Source organism: Trichoderma harzianum, assembly GCF_003025095.1.
Source record: "Trichoderma harzianum CBS 226.95 unplaced genomic scaffold M431scaffold_4, whole genome shotgun sequence".
Lineage (NCBI taxonomy): Eukaryota > Fungi > Ascomycota > Sordariomycetes > Hypocreales > Hypocreaceae > Trichoderma > Trichoderma harzianum.
In genome coordinates this window covers 650,226-670,653 of record NW_020209252.1, presented here as the reverse complement: position 1 = coordinate 670,653, position 20,428 = coordinate 650,226, and the positions used below count along the sequence as shown (strand labels likewise).

Genomic DNA, 20,428 nt, shown 5'->3' with positions numbered 1-20,428 from the left:
ATGACTTTACTAGCTGTGTATTTGATTTAAGTGATTTGTTCATCTTGGCCATTTCTTGAAGTATTTGTGTATTGCCTTGTGAAACTCATCTAGAGAAAATCGAGCAAAATCGCGTGAATGCTAATCTACCTAGTATACAATGAATGCCATATGGCGTACAAGGAAGGACGAGAAAATTGAAACGGGGAAAAGATAAGAAGAATAAAGAAAGAAAAAGAAAATAGTAAAACAACGACATCACGGCCAGCGTGATATGTATATCGACGGAGTGCGACACAAGAAAGTAAATAAAAAGGGGGGAAAGAAATGAAAAATGAACTCCAACACATATACAGGCGTCTCTCCCTTTACTTCATCCTCTTGGAGCCTCGAGAAGAACCACCCTCGTCATCACCCTGCCTCTTGAGACTAGAGCTCCTCTTTGGCGCCCTTAATCTCGATAGCAGCGCATTGAACTTATCGACAAACGTCACCGGGGCGCCGTGCATCCCAACGTCCTCCAAAACAGCCTCCAGGGTATGCAAGTGCTGGCTCGCCGCCTCGGGAAGTAGATTCAGCTCCGCCAGCACAAAGTCCCTATCCCTGTCCCCAATGAGGCGCAAGTACAAGTTACGCTCCGTACGCGGCGTTTCTGCGGGAGAGCCGGACGATACGACGTCGTGGTTGCGGGAGACAACGGCGGAAAGAATGTGCACCAGTGTGCGGGCGGCGGACGCGGCTTCCGAGGGCTGGAGGGGCCGGTCGCGCGTGTAGATGATGGATTTGATGAGCTTGATGCATCCGAGGAGGTGCTTCGCCGCCCAGGAAACGTTGGGGAGCGTCTCTGCGGAGGATCGCGCGGGTGCGGGATCAGAGGCGTAGGCGTCGAAGCGCCGGAGCACGCGGTCGACTCTTTGCGCGAGCTTCCTGAACGGATCGTTGATAGGGTCTCTGGGCCGAGACACGGACTGGAAGTAGTTGAAGAAGTGGTGGTTGTCGAGCAGCATGCGGAAGACGGTGCAGTCAAGGTCGTTGCGCTTGAGCACCTTCTTTCCTAGCACTGGCCGTGCAAAGATGTCCGGACGGAAGTCTTCTGGAGTCTTTCCATAGACAGCAGATAAAAGTTCACGCGACTCTTGGACGCGGTATGAAGCCAGGTCATCTTCGGAGAGGGCTTCCGGGTCAATGACCTGGCAGTGGAGGCCATCGGACAGAACATCAAGGTGGTGCTCTGAAATGGCAGTGAAGGGATCACCGAGCTCTTCGGCGAAACCATCTTGGGTCATGGTAAGAGGAGTTTTGGGATCATAGTCATAAAGCATCTGCTTTGTGAGCCGATCCAAGAGCCACAGCAAGTGTGAGCATGGCTCCGCGTCGTCTCCGCGTCCGCACGAGCATGTGAGCTGGGATGATCCATCGCCATTGGCTCGAATGCGAATAGACTGTGTGACGAGCTCCGTCATCTGAAAAGCATATGTATCGTCAATGAGACGACACTGCTGCAGCACAATCGCAGGAGGTTCGCCGAAGACTTCGCGCACGGCGCCTTGCGCTTTTTCCGGAAGATGATTGATATTGTAGGCGAGTTTAGTAGGAGACTGCACAACCATAGAAAGCTCGTCGTCGTCGTCCTCGGAATCTGAATAGGATTCGAGGTCAGAGCTCGAGTCTTCTATGGTTGGCTCATAGATGTCGCCTTGTAGGGCAGCGTGTGGACCTGATTGGCTAGTGGGAGACATCTCGTCAAGGGATAGTCTGCTGAATGGCGCGACTGGCACCGACATTGGATTGATCAGTATTGACAAGAAGGTATCGTTCGTTGTTTCAGATTCTTGGATGTATGACTTGAATGTCATGAAACGATGGATTGGAAGTGGAAGTTGAAGCAGCTTTATAGAGATAGAGAACCGCAAACGTATCATGTCAAGGGGAAAGTCGAACCCAAGTCCCAACCAACAACGCGAACTAACATCAAGGGGGAATGACCGAGCCTCTCCCTCTCTCTGGTACGTGTAGGCCAATATAGAAGGAGTCATGAATACATTGAATAATGGAAGGAGCTCCCAAGGAGCGAAAGTACCCATGGCATCTTCTGGCATGTCACTGGACGAGAGGCTGAACGCCCGGGGGGAAGGCTGCTCGCAAGAGAGCCCATTTCGAGCCTCATTCAAAGGACCAATCCGGTCGGCTGACGGCCAGGGAGGAAATTAAGACACCTTGCGGAGGGGCTGTGAACGCATCAAGACCAGTGAAGCCTAATCCCAGCGCAATGGAACGACTTCTTACTGGTCTCAACGAGTTCCGGAAGAGGGCCGGGGGCCTCAGCCGGCGATGTGGGTCCGGGCCGGAGGACGGTGTATGATGGCGTTTATAGGACGAACGTGTCGTGGCATGCCTGGGCCTGGCATATTAACGACTGGGATGTAGATGATAGGCTGAGGATGCTCATTGGATCGTCGAAATTCTGCGAGCTGAACAACAAGCCACTCTTGGGCTGCCCATGACCAGCTTCTATGCACGACTTGTCTTCGTCTCCATACCGCTTAGACAAAGAGACCTAGGTAAATCACCAATCAGCATGGGCCATCAAGCATCTTGTCTGCCAACATGATGCCATCTCCTGTCTTTAGTCTGGACAAAGTCAGGCTTCCTGCTCACGATGAACTCACTATCAGCCTTGTTCCCAGGTCCATTGTGTAGATCTGAATGCTATTCCTGTTCCTAGAGCACGGCCAGGCCGGACCTCCGACCCTTGGCGCCGGCAATCGTAATCGAAAAAGCCCTGCTGTTTCTATATCTCGATATACTCGACCACAAATGGAGGCCTGAAAAAAGCTGTGCTCCAGGCGTTCTTTCTTGGAATTCGACCGTTTCTGCGCGAGTCCTTGCAACGGCGTTAAGAAATTGTGACGAGATGGCCAAAAGTGTCGGCCGTTGTTGGTTGCAAGTTCAGGAATATGGGGATAAGCGCGACTCCACCCGGCCGACCGCAAAAAGCGACCGCAAAAGGTGCTGCGCCACGGGAACACCCTCAAGTCCGTTTCCAGGCCTCGCTACGGCGTTACAGCACCACTCTAGCTCTAAACGTTCGCTTGCTTCAGAACCCCCCCGGCACCGCGCTCTAGCGAAGCTACAGCGCTCTCTCGCACCGCTGCACCGCCGCTGGATTCCCACCAGGTCCGGCCGTTTCTGCGGCCCGGTCTCCATCTTCGCTTCTGGTCGAGCTATGGACAGTCCATACAAGCTGCGATTCCAGAAAACACCGCCCTCGTAGGGAGACCAAGTCTGCGGCCTAGGAGGAGCTTTTGGTGCGACTGACACTTTGGATCCCAAGGAATCTGTAGAATCGAATGCTGTAATGGTCTCGCGACTTGCTGGCAAACTCGCAAGGCGTTTTTTTTTTTCGCTGTGTGATGCAAGTACTCACTTGGCGGAAGGACTGTTGATAGCTCGTTGGTAACCGCTATCAACACCCACGTACTACGATCATATTCAGCTAGCAGGCAAGTCAACTCTCGACGATCCGGCGGCACTAATCCAAAGTCTCCGTCGATGTCTGCCTGCTTCATGAAGCAGATGAAGAGTACAATTGTCCTGTGTTGGGTTACCATTATCATGAGACTTGATTCTTGGCCTACCTTTAGTCCAAGGTAGGCAAGCAGATGCCTTTGGTCGTTCGTTGTGGGTTCACAGGCCACTACATACCCAGCTTGTGAAGCATCTGCCTTTTGTTTCGTCGATATCCATGTCTTCATCAGAGGAGCCGTCTTCATCGTCGGAGGAATCATCATTCTCAGAACCATTCTCAGATGAATCAGCAGAGATAAGTAATACCATGATCGACCTGGAGCTCGTCCATTATCTCATTATGGCGGGCGCGGGCTCTGATTTGTCTGGGGTTAGCAGGTACTTATCACTCACCACCTATGTAGCTTTAAGTTTAAGACATGGGATGTTGGAAAACAGACTTGGGTTGCTGGTTACTGTCGTAGTTCCCTACTATTATCTCAAGACTAGAGGCATGGCCACCTCAGTCTGAGGTAGGCAAATGTCAACGGGTCTTTGGCTATTCGTTGTGGTTTCACAAACAGGTGCTAACGCATTGGAGGCTGAAAATACAAGTCTACTAGCAGGCACGTCCCTTGAAGCAAATGTTGCGACGTCAAAGTTGATTCCTTTGGTTCTACGCCATGTATCATACGTCATTTACCCGCAGTGCAACGCGCCACGGTGAAAAGCCATAAACCTCCACCACAACGACAGTCGTCCTTTTCAGCTGCCAGACAATGAAAATGCTGCAGCAAATCGCGTAGAATAATGAGACGAGCTCACTCAAATGGAAAAACAAAAACCCCCACGCCTTGCTTCAGTTGATTTGACCAAAGGTGCAAATGCGTTTGCGTTGTTGAGACATGCTGTTGATTTCTCTGGTTAAGGCCTCGGGAGGCAGGAGATGTTCGCTAGTAAACATGGCCGCAAAGTTGGCTCCGCCCAAATTCCGAATAAAGCAGTTCATTTGTGACTTGCCATGTCGTCACTTGCCGAATAAACACCCTTTGATTTTCCCAGCTCCCCCAATCTGTACCCTCTCCTCCCCTTTCCGTTGATAAAAGACTCGCATTCGTGATTTGTTTCTTTCCTGAGAGGTGACTGATCCGGTAAATACTGACATTAAGGTAACAAAAAAGCTGATGTGCCAGCCAAGGCATGAAGAGGAAAGAAGAAAAAAGCTAATAGTTTAGAATAATAATGCACTCTGTGGGCACGACGTCCAATGCTCTGTGTTTTAGGCAAACGATGGTAGAGCTGCGCGTAGTCCTTCTGCAAATCGGACGGCTCGGGTGGGAGAGTGCCCACTGCTTAGAGTGGCCTTGGCTGGCGACCTCTCTTTTCGCAGGATTGTCTTAATCTCTGACGAAGTTGACGAGGACGATGAGGATGAGGAAGACCGGCCCGCAGACGAAGAAGGGGTCTTCTTCTGCAGGGTGCCTACAGACCGGTCGGATTGTCAATCGATGCCGTGCTGCTTCTTGAGCTGCGCTAAAGATTCCCGGCGGGCGTCGAGGTCCTCTTTAGATTTTACCATCTTATCGGGCTGATGATATAATACTACATCGCGTGTCAGCAGGGCGTTTGTTCGCGGGGAGAGAAGAGAAGAAAAAGAGGAAAAGAAAGAAAATGGACATGTCGTCACGTACCAACGAGATAGCGGTTCTGAAAGTTGAAACCGTTCAATTTGTCGCAGGCTGACTTCGCATCCATGACATCTTCGTAGACCACGAAAGCTGTACCCTTGGTGTTGCCGGCAATGCCCTGTCGAACCTGGCTGCAGAGGTGTTAAAAACAACATATTAGAAGGGAATAACGGCGGCAGGCCAGAAGTATCAGCCGCGCGTAGATTTGGACATACCGAATAGGTCCGAACTTTCCAAAGAGGTCGAAGAGCTCTTCAGGAGTAACGTTGTAGCTACGACAAGTCAGTGTCAGATGTATTTCTCGTCTGAATTCGGCGTTTGCTTATCGACGGAGGCGTACCTCAGGTTCTTTACGAACAGAGCGCTATGAGGAACAAGTTAGTAAAGACTCTTTTGACACTTTTTTCGCCGAGCATCCAGCGAGACGTGCCGGCCGAGTGGTCGGAGAAACGAGACCACACGCCTTTGCAGCCTCGCCGCGACGCCAAGACTCGCAAGAAAGCCGAAAAAACTCACCGATTGACTTCGGGGGCAAGTTTCCCGCCGCGACTACTCATCTCTTGGATGATTGAGGTTGTGGTGGTGATGCTTCAGACTCGAGAAGGGTCGGAGGTGGCGCCGGAGAGGGAATGCGAAAGATGGAATGGAAACAAGAGGTTCCGGGGTGGAGGCACAAGACGCAAGACGGCCAGAGAGAATGGGCGATGCGGTGGGTCTGATAGGCCACGCCCACGTGACTCGCGTTTTTCGCCTGAATGCTGGCAATTGGACATCCGGCGCCCGGTACGTACCTTTTCGTGTGCTTTCGTGGTGCGGTAAGTGGCTGCTAGCGTTGCCTCTGGAGCTCCTCCACTCTTTTTTTCTGCTTGCAATTGGCGCTTCCGTCAAGACACGTTCCCTTGTCGGTTGTGCTCGGTGAGTATAATCAGCAGTTTCGAGGTGTGCTAATGCAGCATTTCTATGTATCACAAGGGCCGGAGCGCGGGGATCTGCAATTGGAGTTTTGATATAGGCAATAGTACTATCTAGGTACTTGTATATCTATCACGCTGCAGATGAGATCAACAGAGAGATAGGAGAGTTTTGTATAGGTACACTGCTTAGCTGTCAAATAGAAAAGAGACTTTGTACCTCCATAACATGGAAATGTTCCATTTCGGCCACCGCTCACGTGAGCTCCAACACCGCACAAACAATAACGAGCGAAGTACCTCTAATGCTCAGTGCTGTACTGCAGGTCCAGAGGTACTGTACCCGGCAAGACAACATTGATGGAATTCTGCAGTGAATTGATACATCAGACCATGACCTACCAACTGCCAACACGGTCCCATCGGAAAAACACGCGCAACGCAGAATTGCATCACGCGCCACCTTGGCTGCAGTGATTCACGGTGGGGGACTTTTGATGAGTCAGGCGACAGCCATTCAGGGGCCGAATTGGCCATGCACCCCACGAACGTCTCGGCTTTCACCGCCGACCAGAAACACCAGCAACATGTCCGCGGCTTATCGGGGATTCTGCGGAGCTGCATTTAACCATCTACTCTGCTCTGCTCTGTGTGTTTTTGATTCGCTGGGATGGCCGCAATTGGTCTGATTATTTCTCGTGTGTAGAGGTGAATGAGTACAGTATGTACTGATCTTCAAAGTTGACGGCTGACCATGGCCCTTAGATAATTGTACACACTGGTAATAGATAGCAACTGGAAAAGAAACCGGAAGAAAAGAAACAGAGAAAGCAAACTAAAAGAGAAGACGACGAAAAGAACATGCAAAGAAATCAGTCATGTCGATTCGCTAATTGCTTCGGATTTTTATTCCTCCTCAATGTCGTGTGTTGCTTTTGATCCAGATGCGGCGGTGTTAAGACGTTAACGATCATTTCGAAAACAACACCCTAAGCAACTGTTTATTCAGCATACTTACCTGCTGGGCGCTCCCAAACATTTTTGGACACCTTTTTCTCTCTTTTTTCTCATCTATTTTAATCAGCCCAGGCGACTTCATCATGGAACGATTCCTCATTCACAACTGCCAAGCTCCTTGATAGACACCGAGACATTGAAGCTGTTTGTACCCAACGGCGCGCCGTGAATTTCGACACCATGCCAACCTTATTCGGCCAGAGCATCTTGTCCGTATTCGATGTTTGGGAAGGCTCGTCATCGTTTCTTTCTGAAGTCTTGGAATCCGGAGAAGCGCCAAACGACGAAGTGCAATGTTTTTTCAACCAGAGCCTCACTGGCGGAGCTGAGGACTGGCATTATCTGATCGACTGTGCACGGTCAATTCGATGCCTTCAGAATCGCCATCCTGAAAGCCTCGACGGCAGCGATATTCTCAGCTTCGTCTGGGAAATATTAGATGGATACGACGGTGCATCGCCATCTGCCGAGCCTTGGGGAGAAACCGATCGTCTGATTGCGCTCGCCAAAGGTCTTGAAAGGGATATTGAGATTTTACCGCCCTCACTGCCCACATTGCCACCAACCCGGAAGAGCGCATCCTCACGAGTTCAATCGCGCGTCAAGAAGCAGCGTCTGGGAACAACGTCTCATTACTGGTCTGACGAGCTTTCGGACCAGACAAGCAAAACAAATGGCAAGCAAGGCAATCTCTCTGATCCCTCTGCGTCTGTATCTGGCTATCGTCAATGCAGTCAAATACGGGCATATGGCCAGACCATCCACCAGGGCACTGGTACCGCTCTCCTTGCTGTTACATCGACTTCGGAAGCACAGCCTTTGAACATATTATCGTCACTTGACAGTTCTCGCCTCAACAATCTAAGGCTATGTAGTGACTTTTGTAAACAGGAGAATGAGAAGGAGACGCCGCATAGCAAACGCTCGACAAAATCTCCCTACTTTTTGCAAGCACCGTCACCAAAGGAGGAGTCTCCAAAGAAGAAGCGGCCACCGCCAGGAACAATTTCTTGCATCCCGTTTCCTCCTCTCGACTCGCGCTCGTTTGGCATCATTCAAGAGGACCTGGCTCACGATCCGTTTTGGCTGCTTATTGCCATTACGTTTCTTATAAAGACGAGCGGGCAGGTGGCTTTACCTGCATTTCGCCGGGTAAAAGAACGCTTTCCTACGCCATTGCAGCTGTTAGATCCATCCATCAAGGAAGAGCTCCTTGACATGATACGTCACCTAGGACTATCCAATGTACGGCTTGCATATATCCTGAAATACGCAACGGCCTTTGTGCACCAGCCACCAAAGTCTGGTGTGCTATATCGAGTGAAGAACTATGATAAACGGGACATGAGCCCTACACCAAGAGATCTTAGCAGCGGAGACTCTGAGGATTCAGAAATTTCGCATTCGCCATCGGACAGCAGTGACCAGGATCTTGAGGCGTGGGAGATCGGCCATATGACTCAGGGCAAGTATGCCATCGACAGCTGGCGCATATTTTGTCGCGATGAATTGCTGGGCCGCGCTGAAGATTGGAACGGAAAGGGCCGCGAAGCTGAATTTCAACCTGAGTGGATGAGGGTAAAACCAGCTGACAAGGAGCTGCGAGCCTGCTTGCGGTGGATGTGGATGCGCGAAGGCTGGGAATGGGACCCGACGACAGGCGAACGTACGGTATTGAGGGAGGAGAAGCGAAGGGCTGTCAACGAAGGGAGGGTTGAGTATGATGATACGGGGGCATTGAGAATCTTGACTGTATGAGGAGAGCGGGAGGAATCTGACGGTATACGTTGTACTCCGTAATCTGGGAGAGATGGTATGAGATGAGATACTAAGCGCTTGGATAAGTAGACACGTGGTATGTGCTCTTGTGCCTCTTTACGCGCCCCGATGGCCGGTCAAGTTTATGTTAGAATAGATGCCAAATATTGCAAATAATGCGAAATAACACGGATAAATAAAGCAATTGCATTGCCATCATCCATCACAGCCACAAATGGTCAATCCCACGTAATCAGTTGTCACGCATTTTCTCACTTTACGAAATAGTGCAAGATGACCTCGGCAGGTGGTTTACGCTTACCAGGTACTCCATAACGTCAATCGATAGTACAAACAATACATACCGTATGCTTGGCCCACCATTCATGGTATTTAAGCATGCACATGTCTCGGACCGCAGTGGCGCCCTGTGCAAGGTACTTTGACGATAGGTGTCCTGTACCAAGAACTTTACGACCTGCTCAGTTCAGGATATCGAATAAAAGTTCCAATGTTCCGCTGCGGGCATCGCCATGCAGGGCGAGACAGCCTCTGAAATCTCTGTAAAAGAGGGGACTGGACGGTCCATCGCACGAGGGGCGATTGTTTAGGCAGGTGAGCACTTGTGACGACGAGGTACCTCTCACCTGAGCTATCCGATGCTGGCGATGGCCTGGAAGAAGCTAGAAAATAGTATCAGACCAGCTAGTTTCCTATAGCAGATAACAGGTCAGAAATCGGAAGAAGAGATGCCGTTGGGGGCTTTTGTTTGGGGGTTTTCCCTTAATCTTCCGGATCGGATCTGGCCCGTGTTGAGAAGCACAAAGCATGAGTTGGTAGGGCTGTGCTGCCCTGCAAACCTAAGATACTAAGTCAATAGCGCCTCAATAAGAATGGATTCAATGGATGATTGTTGATTCGATTGTTTGCCGTTGGGCATTCATTTCCATTCATCGCACCCGAAGTACCTCATATCTCATACCTCACTCAACCCCACTAGAACATGGGTACCCAGTAGCATTCTGACGGCATTTCAAATCGATCAAGCAATATGAATGGACCTAAGCAAAACGGCAAAAGGGCCGCTGCAAGCACTCAACTGCCAAGAAATGCTCTGCCGCCATGGCTAGTAACCTTGAATTAGTTTATTTTTGGCGCTGCTTCACCCCCGCTTGCCGTGGCAGCCCGTAGTACTGTAATGGCGTGCGTAGCTTTTCCACACATCATCCATGGATGCTTGTCCAAGTCGAGCTCTCTGCGGCTATGGGCTTACTGGGGCCCTTTCAAGCCTCGCCACGGGCCCTAATTAGGGAGGTTCCAGCTGCTATTCCCTCCTACTAAGCAACTAAGGTATGCGCTTTAGTTACCGACCTACCTTGTCGGTGCAGTCGGAGCCACATGTAAGGGCGGGCTGTGATGTATTAGATGGATGGATCAGATGCAATCACGGACAGGCTCATCGGGTTTAAGCCGTACCGAGAAGGTACCCGACCCTCAGCGTCACGCAGTGTCTGTACCATTGATGTACCAGCAATGTACTTGTGCTCTGTCGCGCCAGTCCACAGCCATTGTCACAGAGTTGGCGCCAGAAGGGGGCTTGCTTTTGCCTCGCTACCTGCATCCCTGGGCAAAGCTACACGCCCCGTCGCTAGCCTTTGCACCGCCCGCCAAAGTCGCTGGAGGGGAAGCGGCAGGTACCTGCGCAAAGCTGGGGGGGATCATGATCAAACTCGAAGCCCGGCTCCACTGGCTTTTGCCAAAGTAAAAAGTGGACACCTCGGAGCCTGCACCATCACGGGATTTGGAAAGGACACAGTGGTATGTAAGAATCCGAGCTTTTCTGAGGTCACGACCTTTGGGAATTTCCTCCCTCGCCCCTCCTCCCGCCGTGATTCTCGTCGCACAATTGCGCTTCTCCCACTCAATTCGACCTTGTCAAACCTTGCCTGTGAGACTGGGCGCCGTCGCTGTCCTTTGCTGGCCACTTGCACCTTGACATTGCAGCTCGTCGTCTCGTAGCGCATCGCATCGCATCGCAACACCATCGTAGCGGAAAGCTCCGTCCGTCGTCCGAATCGCCTCACCAAAGAGCTTCGAGAAGTACCGACGACAGCTCAAGGCGGAGACGCGAATAGGAATCGGAACAGGAACAGGAACAGAAGAAGGAGATCAATCACAAAAGCTCGAAATGTCGCATCGCGGTCCTTCAGGTTACGGCATTGGCGGCCCCAGTCCGTATGCTGGTGGCAGCGTCGGAGGAGTTGGTGTTTCGGACGAGTCCAACGGAGGCAGCGTCCTTGACCAGCTCCGGCCATACACCAGCAAGGTTGAGGATGCTCTAGACTCCATCAGCGAGCCCGTCAAGCCGTAAGTGACTCCCAACGAGCTCCAGGCTTGCCAGAATCGTGTAAATCTGGAATTGGCAGCTAACATTTGCGGCGCATTGCTCAGATACCTTCCCGCCATTGGACGATTCTTGATTGTCGTCACTTTCCTCGAGGATGCGCTCCGTATCATCACCCAATGGAGCGACCAGCTTCTCTATCTCCACGACTACCGCCACAGTAAGCAATGATCTCGGCGCATTGCCTACTTTCCAGCGTCTTTTCTTGTCAGGCAGTTTGAGCTAACATCTTGATCCAGTTCCCACCGGACTCAACCACCTCTTCCTCCTCTTCAACGTTATTGCCATGGTTTCCTGCTCCACCCTCGTCATTGCCAGGAAGTACTCTGACTACGCTGTTGCCGGTCTCATGTCTGTCGTCGTCATCCAGGCTTTCGGCTACGGTCTGATCTTCGACCTCAACTTCTTCCTGCGAAACCTGTCCGTCATTGGTGGTCTGCTCATGGTCTTGTCTGACTCATGGGTTCGCAAGACCAAGGCTTTTGCTGGTCTCCCCACCCTGGATGAAAAGGACAAGAAGATGTACTTCCAGTTGGCTGGTCGTGTGCTCTTGATCTTCCTCTTCATTGGCTTCGTCTTCAGCGGCCAGTGGTCCTTCTGGCGCGTCCTCGTCTGCATCCTTGGCGCTGGCGCCTGTGTCATGGTTGTCGTGGGTTTCAAGGCCAAGTACAGCGCTACGCTGCTTGTTGTCATCCTGAGCGGCTTCAACCTGTTGGTCAACAACTTCTGGACTGTAAGTGCCTTTTGCTACCTATTTCTTCGTTTCTTTTGGCTAACCGGACTCTTTACGCAGCTTCACGAGCACCACCCTCACAAGGACTTTGCCAAGTACGATTTCTTCCAGATTCTGTCCATCGTCGGTGGTCTGCTGCTCCTGGTCAACAGCGGCCCCGGCCAGTTCAGTATCGACGAGAAGAAGAAGGTTTACTAAACACCCGAGTAAAAATACATCACGGACAAAAAACCGCATGTTTGGATTCGCTGGCATGTGAGCACTGTGGCTCCAAGATCTGGAACTTTGCCACAACCTCTTGGAGTTATTTTTTTCTTCCATTTTTTTGGTCGACAGGGAACAATGGGATGTGGATTTGCTGGGTATGAGTTTACATGACAAAGTATGGATGGTCTTTACGAGTTGTTGCAAGTTTTGCACATACTACATAGAGAGAGAAAAACAAATTATCTATCTCGGGAGTCACGGAGGGAGAAGGATGCTAGGATACGAAAGAGAGAAAAAAAAGCACGAACCCTCAATTAACTCTTTGCACGCCAATTTTTATCGTGTGCATGGAATTGTAACGCGACACAGCTCCACATTGGTTAGCTGAAGCTGCATTCCACTTGTATAAACAGCATATTGAATCATGACAGATCTGAATCGAATGTTGAATTGGTCATTTGCCGAGGTCAAGTAGGATCAATCTAAGTAACTGTATACAGTTCATAAACAACCATTCCGCCGGGTTTCCTCATCAAGTTTAGTAGCTGCCTATTCCAGCATCGCATCTCGCCTTATATCTGTCAAATAGAGCATTCCCTTGAATGTCTCCCACGTTGCTCCCTTCCCACGGGTGATCTACCTCTACTCTTCGAACTAATTCTGCATGCTTTTCGCTTCGCGGAACAATGCTGTAGGGAAAATCTTGCGGATGGTCTAGCCCGCCTGGTGCATGCTGGGGTACAAAATCAACTGGCTTCCCGTTATGCATTGCCTTGCTAATCGTGAAGGCCGCCAATGTTCGTGAGATTGTGAGGAAGAGAGTCTCTTGGGCAACAAATCTGCCAGGGCATACTCGACGACCGTACCCAAACGCGTCCATGGGCTCTGGCTCGTTCCGGGGTTCGAGGTAACGCGCAGGGTCGTATCTCGAAGGGTCTGCGTAGGTTTTTGGGTCGTGAAAATACCACCATATACAAGGGCGTATATATGCGCCCTTGGGAATGCGATAACCCCGGAAGACTATATCCTCCGCAGCTTCATGAGCTATTCCCATGGGCAAGACAGGGAAAGTTCGAAGAGCTTCCATAACCACGCCTCTAACGTAGGGCAAGTTTTCCTCGTCGCTGGCTTCGGGCAGGCGATCAGATCCAACCACTCTGTCGATTTCCTCTTGAGCTTTTAGTTGAACATCGGGATGCAAGACCATGCCTAAGAAAAATGATATGACCGTCGACACTGTAGTCTCTGCGCCGGCGGCAAACATTATCGATGCTGTCCATTTAATAGCTTCAAGCGTCTCTTCATCTATCTCCCTGCCATCTTTCTTAAAGGAATTAATAAGTTTGGATGTGTATGATGACTGATACGAGCCTTTTCTCATTTGCTGCTCGGTAAATTCATAAGGAATGTCAGCAGAGGCATCGAGTAACGCTCTCCATTCGCGAGCAATCCGCTTGAAGCCTGCACCTGGGAACCATCCAGGTAGGTACGAGAGAACAGGGAAAATATCAACAGCCCATGAAAGAGGAACCATGACCAGGGAGGCGTTTCTCAGAACCTCTTGGATTAGCTCAACCAGTGGATCTGGTTTATATAGCTCTGATGAATAGCCGTACGTGAGTTTCAATATGATAGAAGCCCCTTCGCTGCACAAATAATTAGCAAGTGAACCATTTCATACTCCTAGAGGCTATTGCTCAATCCATATGGTGGATCAAGCTTGGGGGTATCATCGTACGTTTTAGCATGTCCGAATAGATGGGTAGGATCCAGCAAAGCGCGCAATAGAAAACGCTTTGATTCAACATCTTGAATATCAATGTATTGGGTCGAGAGGAGCTTGGTTCCGATCTGTTGATGAATAATTTTGCGGAAAAATTTATGCTGAGTGTTATATCGCATTATACTCAACCACCGATCATAGCCACACAAGTCTAAGAAGTCCATCTGGGGCCTTGAAGCGGTCTTCAAAGACGATTTCTCCAAAAGCTCAGTAATAGCTTCCCTATCGTAAATGAAGACCTGAGTTTGACCCAAAATGGTTGTAGAGTTTATAGGACCATATTTGTCTTTCAACGTAAGCCAGTACTCGTATTCTGGTTCTCCAGGGGCCGGCACGTCCCTGATATTACCGAGAATAGGGAGAGGTTTTGGGCCCGGTGGTAAAGGCAGAAGAACTTCACGCTTTTTGCGAAAGAAGAGAGAGTAAACAAGGACGCCAATCAGGACAATGATGCCCTGGGCTATGGCAAAGTTTGACATTTTGAGAGTGCTTCTATCAGAGTCGTCCTGAGCTGTCTCGAGCTGTCTGGACACGTTGGGATGAGATGAGGATCACTGATAGTCTTTATAGTTGAGAATCAACGAAGATGTTATACTGATTCGAAATTTTGGTATCATAGAGTAAATACATCTTCTATGCGAAACCCCCTTCTTCATGCCCCCCCCTCTTCATGACGAATTTTACCTCAACTCACCAAGGATTTAGCTCACAGAGCTGAAGAAAACAAGGCAAGGTACCCCGCCTGAGTTCAAGCCGGTTTCAACAAAAGCCCTGGCTTGTGATGTTTTAGGTAGGATTACTCACATGCAGGCCAAGATCGATTGGGATGCGGGGGCAAACAGGCGAGGTTTCATACCTGATATGACCCCGGCTCTCATGAGATTGCGTACCATGATACGCTTAACGTGAGATCACTATAAAGCGTGAACAGGGAAGATTTGCTTTTTATATCATCAGAGTAGTATATTAACGGCGGACTTATTACCATATTTGTATAATACCCCCTCTATATAAGTGCCAGGAGGATGACGTTGATGCAACCCAATCATGAATGGGTGGGTTGCCTCAGAGCATATATCGCTTGACCGTTGCAGTGATATGTCGTATTTTTGGGTTTTAATAATACGCGTGTGATAACGGTTTCCCGCGGACTTAGCAGGTGGGTAACCATAGCAGCGTGATTGGAAGATGAAGATATCGTCGGTCCAACATATATAGTAGTTTCCAAGAAGACGCTCAACTACTATTCTAAGAGCAGATGGTGTGAACGCTGTAGTTCTGTACTCGTATATTGTACTCGTATATCTATGCCGTGATAGTGGATGGAGGGAGATGCAACGCATGTGGGCAGACTCCACAAATCGGCAACCCTATCTGGCGGCTAGGGCAATAGGGAATGCAGCTCAGGAATTTCGGAAACAGTTGTAATTGTGGAAACATTGATTCAGGGGGGAAATGGCTGATTATTGTATGGTATGCTCATCCATGAGAGGGGAGGAGTTGCTCTGAGCGCTCTGAGACGTATTGTTGCAGTGTAGAGTTTGTTCAACTTCAGTACGGAGTATTAAATCTCAAATAATAACAATACCCCGCTTTACTTCCGAATTATATAGTGCGATAAGCGATGGTGAACAAGCAAATTATATGTCGTTGATGGTAGCGCAGCTGAGGACAATTCTGAGAAATATTTAGCCCATCAAAGCAAAAACAGTCACATATTTTACCAATTTATTGGTTCATCTAAAGTACCACATTATGGGCTATCAGGGACATTAATAGCTGACGGAATTTTGACTGACGAGTGAAGTAATACGGTGAGTTACATTGGAGTGATTACGGGTAGGGATGATTCAGGACAGTAGACTGCATGCCACATACACGAACGAGGCATACATATGTCTTAATCCATTTGACACACTGATAACAGTTTTAAATTATCTCATTGAATGTTTTTTTTTCCTCAGTGGAAGGCCGTTAGCCACTGTGTTCGCGCCCACCTGTTTTGGGGTATCGCTACAGGGGATATACAACCCGGAGCTTACACCTGTCTCTCAACTCAACATTCAGATCTCTCACAAGCTGAATTGACTCAACATCCGAGCACATACGACCATATCCATTCGAAAATACGGGATCCCGTCCGCTCTCCCAGAGTCAAGCGAATGAGAGGCAGATTAGTAGTCAGGTGGGTGACCACTGGCGAACACCGGCTGTTGTATGTTTCTTCTACTTTTTTTGCTTTTTTTTATCCCTATATATGAAGGAACAGGTGTAGCCTTTTGTCTCATTATCATCTCTTTGGGTTATTGTTGTATGGACAGTAGAGCCTCAAGTTTGGACATGTTCTCATAGTTGCTGAACTACTAAGCTGCTAGATAGGGTGGATTCCTCCAGCATACATGTTTCTCTTCTTCCCTTACACACCAGTTTCAACACGTTTTCTTTTATTTTGCAACTTACAGTAGATAGCCAGCTTTGTTACACGGGGCCGATACGAGCAACAAAGGCATAGCTGAAAACATGGCTGGTCTTCAAGTCTTGAGTCACGATGGCGCCGTAATGGTGGAGAACAGTGATCATATTGGCGTCAGATAGCAAGTAGTCTATTTTTTAATGATATAGCATACGCGGTAACTTGTGTTTCAGATCTATTTGCGTACTGAAAAGGCGGCCAAAAAAAAATTTGAGTTGTTGCTGTCCGGGCTTGCGCAATAAATCGTTATTACTTTTGAAGAACTTGGCATTCACATGGATCACGCCCCATTTAAGAAGTAGTTTATGGAACGAATGTATTCCATGTATCGGAGTTATAGACTTGGCTCTACTATCTAACCCCTAACCGCAACTCATAATCACACCTTCCGCTCGTCACCTTGGCTCGGCCCGTCCACTAGAGATAGAGAGTTGATGTTTCCCCCATCCACCGATTGAGCACAATGATGATGCCAGCTGCACCAAATCACACTTTATCGTCGGAGGTCTTGGGACTGGCTGGGATACCGCCCGCCGGGGGCTCTTGCTTTTGATTGTCCCGCTGGTTGAAGTGCTCGCGCAGCGAGAAAGGCACTGCCGCTCTGGACAATTGTTCTCGCGTGAAGGGAATGGTAAGAGTCTCAACAAATGTACCATTCTCATCAACAAAGTCAATTGGCGCCAATGGATCCCTCTCCACAGGTTGGTTGTCATGGTCGTTCTTGTAGGTGTCGAGAGGAGGGGTTGGAGCGTACTACACTTCCCAGCCTTGGGCCTCTCGAGCAGCAACCTCTTCCTCGGGAACGATGACATAGTCTACTCCTACTCGTTCACCGTCTTCAATGACGTAGCAGGTTGGTTTCTCGGGCTGTCCAGGACGACTTTTTCTTTTCATGGTGATATAATTGGTATCGAGTCTATCCCCAGTTTGTTTGAGATAGAGCGGGTTCGGGTTGGGATATTGGATGGGCACAATCTTGGTTTTGTCGACAGAAAGTCGTATGCCTGGCATGCCACGAGACTCCCAGTACGCCGATCGTCTTTCAGCGTCAGCGAGCGCCTTGGCTATATTCGCTCCGGGATTCTCAGGGTCATCCTTCCATTCTTCGGACCATTCACCGTTGACCAGAATCGGCTTCGCGGGATCATCTGGGGCTGTTGCCTGGGTCTTGTCGGAAGACGACATGCTGTTTTCCAGAACGTTAGCTTCCAACGTATACTCAGTGAGGTTGGGTCTCAGCTTGCTTTGGGATGGAACGTACGTGACCAGTTTCAATGTCTTCCCTGGTTTTGTGGAATGCTGGGTGTTTGTGAGCGTTTGCATCTGCGATGGTGTAGTGTGCGAGTTTGCAGATCTGAGCTACGGGGCGTGGACAACGTTAAATACCTGCGTTTGCTGGGCACACTCATTGCCCCACCTCTCATTTCACTTTCAGCTCACTTATTGTTCACTTGAAAAGGTGTTTGTCGGTTTCTTTCTTTTCTTTTCCTTTCCAAGTGGGTCTTTGGGTTGGTCGAGTTTCGTATTGTGCGAAAATCTCGTGCCCTAATCGAAGAGAGCTGAGGTGAGACTTGCATATATATGTATGTACATACATACTTAGCCTTCTTGTGTCACATGCCGGAAACTACAGTGCAAACAGTAGAAGGAGCTATTTCTTATAACAAGAAACTGAGCAGATTAGATATCAAGAGTGAAGATGGCGAGGAAGATAGTGATGAGATAGACGATAGCAAGGACAATGCATAGTGAAGAGTATTGCATATAGATACATCTTTACACGGTGGCCATGACCATTTAATGCCAGATAATAAGATTCTCAATCGAGTCGGTTTACTTGACTATATGGAGGGAAAGGGGGGAATGTTCAACAGAATCATCACCTTGAACTTGTAATAGTTAGTGGGAATCTCTTGGTATTGATCGTAGATTAACGATTGATGACGATCTCAAAGAATGCTGCCGTGGTCTTTAGGGCCATATCTTTTCTATGATAAATAGGACAAAGTAGAGCCATGATATAGTTCTCGCTCACTTTCAGCTCACTTCTAGTTCACTGGTATCGGAAACTGCAGGCCTGGCAGCGAGAGCCTGGCACTGCCAACCAGATGGCTGAAGCAAAAGTGAACTGGCAACTAAACAGCGTCTTCCCTGTGACTTCTTGGCAAATTCACCTGACAGCTGCCCTTTTCCAAACTTCCACTCTCTCAAATCTAAAGCAAAACTCTTCCACAAAACAACATCACTTTGCCCAACAAGCTGCAATCACAAACGTCAACAAGTCTGGCATCACGGCTACAAACCTCTTCAAAAGCAAACTCAAGTCAAATCACGCTGTCAAACTGACAATAAAGCAAGTACCACAGAGTTCTTTACCTTGTCTCTCCCTCTCTGAGTTGGGCATCTCAACAGTTACTAACCAGTCTGCTAGAATGGCACCCCGCGACGCGCAATTTGAGGCCCGAATCGAGCTCTACAGGAGAGAGCGACGTCTCCTCGTCGCTAAAAACATCTATTGGGAAGCAACCCGAGCTGAGTTTGAGACCGCTGTCCGGGCTAAGCTCACCATGGGTGATACCGTCAGCTTCGTCTGGCCTCGTCAGACCGACTGGAGGTTTAGACGCAATACGAAGCGTCACCGGGGCTATGCGTTTATTGTGTTCAACACCAGACCAGATGCCCAGCGGGCTGTCAGAGAACTCCGGCCATTCGATTTCTGCGGTCGTCGGGTCAGGATTGAAATCGCAGGCAGGGAAGCTGTCAGTCTACAGATCTATTTCTCCCATTTCTAACACTTCTAACACATTATACATGTAGTTTGTCTCGGGTCCTGAATACGCACAAGTAACTCCAGCTCCCGCCACCGCTGCCTCCACCGCCGCCGCCGTTGCCACTACTCCTGCTCCCGCTCCCGCTGCTGCTGCTACAGCTGCTACTCCTCCGGCCGCCACGAACCGCACCCCCTCTGACTCTAACGAAGAGCCTCGCACGTCCTGGTGGTGAGGGCGAGGACTATGACATGGGGGACAACCAGAAAAGGATGACAGAATAGGAGGAAGAGAAGGAGAGGAGAAAAAAAAGGGGAGACTCCCGTGAAGTTATAAAAAAAAAAAGAAGAAGAAGAAGAAAGAAGAAAGAAGAAAGAAGAAAGAAGAAAGAAGAAAGAAGAAAGAAGAAAGAAGAAAGAAGAAAGAAGAAAGAAGAAAGAAGAAAGAAGAAAACAAAAAAAAGAAGAAGATAAAGGAGGAAGAGTCAGGCGGGCGAAAGCCTAATTTTTCATAGATAGACGGGTGAAAGCCTACTTTTTCCACTGGTAGATGGGAGAAATCCCATTCTGACCTTTTCCATAATGGCCTTCGGCCTTCTTTTTCCATGATGGTTGGAAATCCTTGGGCTTCGGCCCTAAAGGTCGCTCTGGTACCCCTTTGGGGTGTGGGTTCGATTCCCACGGCGATCCAGGATATTTCCATCCCTTGGCGGTTGCGAACAAGCAGTCATTCCTCAATGAGCGAAAACACTTGGTTGCCGACCCTACGCATCGTGTTTTGATATTCAGTCATCTCCACCATCTACTTATCTAACCTCTGCGGAATGGTAGTAGTAGAGAACGGCTTCGAGATATTCATTTCACAATAGAGTTGAGATGGCCCAGCTATTACATAGCAAGGCCATGCTCAAGGTAAGTTGATCACACAGCATCATTATACTAACATATTCTCTAGACAGTTACGATGAGTTGTAAGCGTCACTTTGCATTCATAACCCTATCATGGAGCAAGGCGTGAAGCATTCAATAGCAACATACGATGCAGGTCAGTATAGCTCTCTGGGTTCTCGATACGTTGGTAACAAACGAGGCTTAGATGTGTGTCCACGATGGCTTCCAAGCCACAAGTGGACCTGACTGAGTGAAGAAGCATCACGAATGATATGGACATGGATAACTATTTGACCTCAGCAGAACCTTC

The 20,428-nt window shown here is 49.2% G+C and overlaps 8 protein-coding genes across 8 annotated transcripts; 4 read left to right on the top strand and 4 right to left on the bottom strand.

Annotated features, from left to right (window-relative positions):
• Positions 1-347: 347 nt before the first annotated feature.
• Positions 348-1,718, bottom strand: M431DRAFT_3604 (hypothetical protein; the record flags this gene model as incomplete). Its single annotated transcript, XM_024914554.1, has 1 exon — positions 348-1,718. One exon carries the CDS (start codon positions 1,716-1,718, stop codon positions 348-350), a length of 1,371 nt encoding a protein of 456 aa, XP_024776114.1.
• A 3,269-nt stretch (positions 1,719-4,987) lies between these two features.
• On the bottom strand, positions 4,988-5,731 carry M431DRAFT_492899 (hypothetical protein; the record flags this gene model as incomplete). Its single annotated transcript, XM_024917052.1, has 5 exons — positions 4,988-5,088; positions 5,178-5,305; positions 5,390-5,446; positions 5,515-5,538; positions 5,691-5,731. The coding sequence occupies 5 exons, from the start codon at positions 5,729-5,731 to the stop codon at positions 4,988-4,990; spliced, it is 351 nt and encodes a 116-aa protein (XP_024776113.1).
• A 1,551-nt stretch (positions 5,732-7,282) lies between these two features.
• On the top strand, positions 7,283-8,860 carry M431DRAFT_79984 (hypothetical protein; the record flags this gene model as incomplete). The annotated part of the gene is made up of 2 exons (XM_024922886.1): positions 7,283-7,894; positions 8,009-8,860. The coding sequence occupies 2 exons, from the start codon at positions 7,283-7,285 to the stop codon at positions 8,858-8,860; spliced, it is 1,464 nt and encodes a 487-aa protein (XP_024776112.1).
• Positions 8,861-11,048: 2,188 nt separating this feature from the next.
• On the top strand, positions 11,049-12,195 carry M431DRAFT_79957 (hypothetical protein; the record flags this gene model as incomplete). Its single annotated transcript, XM_024922883.1, has 4 exons — positions 11,049-11,227; positions 11,312-11,424; positions 11,504-11,997; positions 12,058-12,195. The coding sequence occupies 4 exons, from the start codon at positions 11,049-11,051 to the stop codon at positions 12,193-12,195; spliced, it is 924 nt and encodes a 307-aa protein (XP_024776111.1).
• A 547-nt stretch (positions 12,196-12,742) lies between these two features.
• On the bottom strand, positions 12,743-14,466 carry M431DRAFT_492896 (hypothetical protein; the record flags this gene model as incomplete). The annotated part of the gene is made up of 2 exons (XM_024917051.1): positions 12,743-13,850; positions 13,943-14,466. 2 exons carry the CDS (start codon positions 14,464-14,466, stop codon positions 12,743-12,745), a joined length of 1,632 nt encoding a protein of 543 aa, XP_024776110.1.
• Positions 14,467-15,918: 1,452 nt separating this feature from the next.
• Positions 15,919-16,411, top strand: M431DRAFT_375492 (hypothetical protein). The gene has a single exon (XM_024914680.1). The coding sequence runs from the start codon at positions 15,934-15,936 to the stop codon at positions 16,246-16,248; it is 315 nt and encodes a 104-aa protein (XP_024776109.1). The 5' UTR covers positions 15,919-15,933; the 3' UTR covers positions 16,249-16,411.
• Positions 16,412-16,789: 378 nt separating this feature from the next.
• On the bottom strand, positions 16,790-17,929 carry M431DRAFT_506179 (hypothetical protein). Its single transcript, XM_024918767.1, has 3 exons — positions 17,847-17,929; positions 17,722-17,759; positions 16,790-17,646 (listed from the first exon to the last, which is right to left on the bottom strand). The coding sequence occupies exon 3, from the start codon at positions 17,643-17,645 to the stop codon at positions 17,214-17,216; it is 432 nt and encodes a 143-aa protein (XP_024776108.1). The 5' UTR covers position 17,646; positions 17,722-17,759; positions 17,847-17,929; the 3' UTR covers positions 16,790-17,213.
• A 963-nt stretch (positions 17,930-18,892) lies between these two features.
• M431DRAFT_3598 (hypothetical protein) lies at positions 18,893-19,463 on the top strand (the record flags this gene model as incomplete). The annotated part of the gene is made up of 2 exons (XM_024914550.1): positions 18,893-19,219; positions 19,278-19,463. 2 exons carry the CDS (start codon positions 18,893-18,895, stop codon positions 19,461-19,463), a joined length of 513 nt encoding a protein of 170 aa, XP_024776107.1.
• Between the last annotated feature and the right edge of the window lie 965 nt (positions 19,464-20,428).

What these genes read in the sequence shown, in the direction of transcription:
- M431DRAFT_375492 (XM_024914680.1), top strand. Translation starts at nt 15,934, where the DNA reads ATGTTTTTTTTTCCTCAGTGGAAGGCCGTTAGCCACTGTGTTCGCGCC.
- M431DRAFT_506179 (XM_024918767.1), bottom strand. Translation starts at nt 17,645, where the DNA reads ATGTCGTCTTCCGACAAGACCCAGGCAACAGCCCCAGATGATCCCGCG.